Below are 6,464 nucleotides of genomic sequence, written 5' to 3' on the forward strand. Positions count from 1 at the left end.
AACCTTGGCGGAACCAATCTAGGGCTCTGGCAGAGCTCTCCTGCCGGGGACACTTCCCTCCGGGAGGGGGAAATCATCACCATCGTCATCACCAACGCTCCTCTCATCGGGAGAGGGCAATCTCCATCAACATCTTCACCAGCACCATCTCATCTCAAACCCTAGTTCATCTCTTGTATCCAATTCTTGTCTCTAAGTCTGGGATTGGTACCTGTAGGTTGCTAGTAGTGTTGATTACTCCTTGTACTTGATGCTAGTTGGTTTATTTGGTGGAAGATCATATGTTCAGATCCTATATGCATATTAACACCCCTCTGATTATGAACATGAATATGCTTTGTGAGTAGTTACGTTTGTTCCTGAGGACATGGGAGAAGTCTTGCTATTAGTAGTCATGTGAATTTGGTATTCGTTCGATATTTTGATGAGATGTATGTTGTCTCCCCTCTAGTGGTGTTATGTGAACGTCGACTACATGAAACTTCACCATTATTCGGGCCTATAGGAAGGCATTGGGAAGTAATAAGTAGATGATGGGTTGATAGAGTGACAGAATCTTAAACCCTAGTTTATGCGTTGCTTCGTAAGGGGCTGATTTGGATCCACATGTTTCATACTATGGTTAGGTTTACCTTAATACTTTTGTTGTAGTTGCGGATGCTTGCAATAGAGGTTAATCATAAGTGGGATGCTTGTCCAAGTAAGGGCAGTACCCAAGCACCGGTCCACCCACATATCAAATTATCAAAGTACCGAACGCGAATCATATGAGCGTGATGAAAACTAGCTTGACGATATTCCCATGTGTCCTTGGGAGCGCTTTTCCTATCATAAGAGTTTGTCCAGGCTTGTCCTTTGCTACAAAAAGGATTGGGCCACCTTGCTGCACCTTATTTACTTTTATTACTTGTTGCTCGTTACCATTTATCTTATCACAAAACTATCTGTTACCACTTATTTCAGTACTTGCAGAGAATACCTTGCTGAAAACCGCTTATCATTTCCTTCTGCTCCTCGTTGGGTTCGACACTCTTACTTATCGAAAGGACTATGATAGATCCCCTACCTTGTGGGTCATCAGTATTGCAATCCGGTTTTTATTGGCCTACTCTCTTCAAGGATGCCCATAAGTTTGTTTTATCTTGCGATGAATGTCAAAGGATTGGTAATATTAGTAGACGTCAAGAAATGCCTATGAATTATTCACTTGTTATTGAACTATTTGATGTTTGGGGCTTTGATTATATGGGACCGTTTCCTGCCTCTAATGGGTATACACATATTCTAGTTGCTGTTGATTACGTTACTAAGTGGGTAGAAGCTATTCCAACTAATAGTGCTGATCATAACACATCTGTTAAAATGCTTAAAGAAGTTATTTTTCCGAGGTTTGGAGTCCCTAGATACTTAATGACTGATGGTGGTTCACATTTTATTCATGGTGCTTTCCGTAAAATGCTTGCTAAATATGATGTTAATCATAGAATTGCATCCCCATATCACCCTCAGTCTAGTGGTTAAGTAGAATTGAGTAACAGAGAGCTCAAATTAATTTTGCAAAAGACTGTTAATAGATCTAGAAAGAATTTGTTCAAAAAACTTGATGATGCATTATGGATCTATAAATAGATAGCGCGCTATAGCGGCGCTACACGCATCCTGACTGTGGTGCGCTGCGCGAAGCTCGATTTCACGTACGAAGAGTTAGCGTGCTAATAGCGTGCTAGATGTCACTTAGCGCTAAAATTGGGCCTCTAGCATTAGCTTCCCGCGTCTCTGACCTAAAATTTTTGGTCCAAAATGAAACCGCCGCACGGGCCAAAGCCCAAGCCTACCAATAGTCGAATACCCCCAACCCTCCTCTCGAGCCAAACCCTATCCCCACTCCCGTCCTCATCTCAAACAGGAACCATGGCTGCGGCTGACCAACGACCAACCATGGTGATGGCCTCGAGCTACCACTCCGGCTATTGACCTTCCTCGCCACTCCCTCCCAGCGGCGGGGTATTCCACCAGGCGACGCAGCTCCCGGTCGTTTCCTCTCGGCTGCTCCCTCCAGGCCACTTCCTCTGCTGACGGCGACGACCGCATCCACAAGGCGACGGAGCAACCCGCGGTGACGGTGTCCACCAGGCGACCATGAGCCAGCAAATCCCGTCAACAGGTAAGCTCATCTATCCTCTGTTATCTCTTCTTGTGGATGCTTGTAATGCTCAAGATTCGCAATAAAAATGAATCTGCTGAATGCTCAAGATTTGTGTTTTTCAAATGTTGGACTCAGTTCAACAGGGAAAATGGTGAATAGCTGAATGCTCCAGATTCGCAATAAAATGAATCTGCTGAAGTTTTCAGTTATATACAGAATACAGATGCATTGAAAGTTTATTTGCTACTGATGTACGTTTTTCTATCACATACTTTGGATTGCCTTAATCTGCCTAAACAATAACTAATTTTATTTTGTTCGCTTCTTTTTGCATAGGTGTTGGTGGCTCAAGCACTGCCTCAGTAGCAGCACCTTCACTCCCTCAAGTTGTTGATTCGGATGACCCTGCGTGGAAGTATTGCACTCTTCCAGATGTTAACAAGAAGCATTGGCAATGATGCAACTATTGTGGCAAGATATGCACAGCTGGCATTACAAGGATAAAGTTTCACCTTTCACAAATAATGAATTGTGGTGTCTTACCATGCAAGAAGGTTCCTAGTGATGTCAGGCTGGAGATGATAGCTTTGCTCCTAAAGAGTGTTGAGTTGAAGGAAAAAAAGATCGAGGGATTGGAGGCGCTCAGATCTAGTGTTGACTTAGATCACTCCGATGGAGAACAAGAAACTGATGAAGAAGATGGCAATCAGGTTGTGATTTGGAAGTCAAAACCAGGCACAAGCAGCTCAATGGGTGGCCCTATGGACAAATTCTGCAAGCCTAGTATAGAAGAAACTGTCAAGAGGAAGCAAAAAAGAAATTGTGAATCCGAAAAGGTTCAGTCGAAGGTGTCAACTCAGCAAAGACAACAGAGGAGCGATAGAGCTTGTGGATATATATGTCAATTTTTCTATGAAGCTAGCATCCCACATAACACTGTCACACTTCCTAGCTTTTCATGTATGCTTCAGGCCATTGGAGATGTTGGCACAAACTCCGATGGGCCTACTGCATATGAGATGAGTGGACCATTCTTGCAGAAAAGGAAGAAGAAGGTGTTAGATTCATTCAAACCACATAAGCAAGCATGGGAGCACACAGGTTGTACCGTAATGACAGATGCATGGACAGATAAAAAGGGCAGGGGAGTAATGAACCTAGTTGTGCATAGTTCTCAAGGAGTCATATTCTTGAATTCAGTTGATTGTTCATCTGTCCAGAAAAATGGCAAATACATCTTTGACCTCGTTGATAATTGCATTGAAGATATAGGGGCAGACAAAGTCGTTCAAGTGGTGACCGACAATGCTAGTGTCAATGTAGCAGCAGCAAGTCTAATGAAAGCAAAGCGACCTTCCATTTTTTGGAATGGATGTGCAACCCATTGTATTGATCTCATGTTGGAGGACATAGGGAAGCTTGGATCGGTTGACAAAATAATTGCCCAAGCAAGACAAGTAACGGTGTTCTTGTATGCTCACACAAGGGTGTTAGCTCTGATGAGGAAAACACTTGGGAAAGACTTGGTACGGTCAGGTGTTACTAGGTTTGCCACGGCTTATCTCAATCGTAAAAGCTTGCAAGACAACAAGAAGGAAATGCTTAAACTATTCAGATCAGATGAGCTACATGAAATGGGTTACTTAGAGAAGGACAAGGGGAAGATGGCTCACAAAACGGTGCAATCGGAAGCCTTCTGGAAAGGTGTTGGCGTTGCTGTCAACTACTTTGAGCCAATGGCTAATGTGCTAAGAAGAATGGATAGTGATGTGCCCGCAATGGGATTCTTATATGGTTGTATGTTGGATGCAAAAAAGGAAATTGCTGCGAGTTTTGATAATGATGAGAGTCGCTTCAAATGTGTTATTGATATCATTGACAAGAGATGGGACAGAAAACTCAAGTCGCCACTACATTTGGTTGGGTACTTTCTGAAACCCTACTATTATTATCCAAACAAGGTTGTGATAGAGAGGGATGGATCATTTAGAGCAGTCGTGGTCCATTGCATCACAAGGATGATTGAAGATCAAAAAACTCAAGATGAGCTTATTGATGAACTCGACAAATACGAGGCGGGGGAAGATTCCTTTGGAATGGACATTGCTGTACGACAGAGAAAAAGGAAAAACTTTTCTCCAGGTGAGTGTTTGCTGAAATCTTGTGATGTTATTTCATATCACTTCCTCTGTTTCCCCTCTTTGTACTTGCCTAAATAATACAATGTTTCAATGTCTTAATGCAGCAAAATGGTGGCTGAATTATGGCACATGTGCACCCCTGTTGAAGGACTTGGCAATGAAGATTTTGAGTTTGACATGTAGCTCCTCAGCTTGTGAGAGAAATTGGTCAGCATTTGAACAAGTAAGAAAGACAATTACAAGTTCACAAGTAAAAAATATAGTTCCTTGCACTTCTCACATTGAGGCCATGTGTTCCATACTTGATTTTGTTCACTTACACAGGTTCATACAAAGAAACGCAGCAGGCTACTCCATGATAGGATGAGTGATCTTGTATTTATCAAGTTCAACTCTAGGATGAAGCATAAGAGAGAGAACAAGAGTAGAGACCCAATAGAGAAGACAATCGTTGATGTTCTTGAGGACGAGGATAACGAGTTCATCACCGACATTGTTGGAAATGATAATGTTGTTGAACATGTTGGTGATGAAGATCAAACTCAACAAGAGAGAGCTTCAACATCACAAGAACAAGGGAAAAAGAAGAAAAGGCCTACTGCGCCCCCTAGAAAGAAGAGGAAGAAGAGCTTGCAATCTCTCCTTAATAGTGTCGATGAGGAAGCTATACTTTCTGCCTCTTCCAATTCTTCTTCGTCGGAATCAGAAGATGAGTCTCCCTCGGCCCTTGCTGACTCAGATTAATTGCATGGTTGGGTGTACCACTTTTGTTGTTTCAAAGTGTGCTGGTGGTATGTTGTTATGTTGCTATGTCAAGTTAGTTGGCTGAACTTATAAACCGGACCATCTCATGTTGTTGATGTACCACTTTTGTTATTCAAAGTGTGCTGGTGGTATGTTGCTAGTTGCTATGCCAAACTTTGCTCTGTTATGTAATGAATTGAACCATCTCCTGATATATGTCCTTATTATGTATTGTACTATATGGGGCTGTTCTTTGCATTATGACTATGAATTTAGGACTTGCTGCTATAGTTTATGAACTGCACTATGTTATGTGGCTGTTTGCATGAGTATGGTAGGAACTACATACTACAGTATCATTTTTCTATTAACTTGGCTGTATGCTAGTTGATATGTCCATTTTCAAGTATATATATGTCAAGTTGATGACTGATTCTATGTTTATTTTTTCATTTTTTTATTGATTTATTTTGAAACGCTAAGTGGGGCTTAGCACGCTATAGCTGCGCTATAGCGTTTCATAGCTTTTGGTCAGGCCGACGCTAAGAGGCTTAGCGTGCTATCTAAAACTTTGATAAAAAACCCTATGGGTATGTCTCCGTATAAAATGGTTTATGGAAAAGCATGTCACTTACCTCTCGAACTAGAACATAAGGCTTATTGGGCAATTAAAGAACTCAATTATGATTTCAAGCTTGCAGGTGAGAAGAGGTTATTTGACATTAGCTCACTTGATGAATGGAGAACTCAAGCCTATGAAAATGCCAAGTTGTTTAAAGAAAAAGTCAAAAGATGGCATGACAAAAGGATACAAAAAGCGTGAGTTTAATGTAGGTGATTATGTATTGCTATACAACTCTCGTTTAAGATTTTTTGCAGGAAAACTTCTCTCTAAATGGGAAGGTCCTTACGTTATCGAGGAGGTCTATCATTCCGGTGCCATAAAAATCAACAACTTCGAAGGCACAAATCCGAAGGTGGTGAACGGTCAAAGAATCAAACATTATATCTCAGGTAATCCTATAAATGTTGAAACAAATGTTATTGAAACTGTGACCCCGGAGGAGTACATAAGAGACACTTCCCAGAACGTTTCAGACTCCGAAAAGGAATAGGTATGTGGTACGGTAAGTAAACCGACTCCAGAACAGTTCTAATGGCAATTTTTCTCTGTTTTGGAATATATAGAAAAATAGAAAAATAAGAAGCAGTACGGGAAGGACACGAGGGCTCCACGAGGGTGGAGGGCGCGCCCTACCCCCCTGGGCGCGCCCCCTGCCTCGTGGGCACCTCGTGCGCTCTCCGGACTCCGTTTTCTTGCACATTACGTATTTTGGTCGGTAAAAATTCATTATATAATCTCCCGAAGGTTTTGACTCATGTATCACGCAATTGTCCTCTGTTCTTGTTTCGAGCTGTTTTCTGTCAGGGTT

At 41.9% G+C, this 6,464-nt stretch overlaps 1 protein-coding gene across 1 annotated transcript; it reads left to right on the forward strand.

The window, feature by feature from the left end:
- The first annotated feature begins 4,231 nt into the window (after positions 1-4,231).
- On the forward strand, positions 4,232-5,187 carry LOC123094194 (uncharacterized). The gene is made up of 3 exons (XM_044516254.1): positions 4,232-4,288; positions 4,392-4,510; positions 4,612-5,187. The coding sequence occupies exons 1-3, from the start codon at positions 4,243-4,245 to the stop codon at positions 5,029-5,031; spliced, it is 585 nt and encodes a 194-aa protein (XP_044372189.1). The 5' UTR covers positions 4,232-4,242; the 3' UTR covers positions 5,032-5,187.
- The last annotated feature ends 1,277 nt before the right edge of the window (positions 5,188-6,464 follow it).

Source organism: Triticum aestivum, chromosome 4B (assembly GCF_018294505.1).
Source record: "Triticum aestivum cultivar Chinese Spring chromosome 4B, IWGSC CS RefSeq v2.1, whole genome shotgun sequence".
Taxonomy (NCBI): domain Eukaryota; kingdom Viridiplantae; phylum Streptophyta; class Magnoliopsida; order Poales; family Poaceae; genus Triticum; species Triticum aestivum.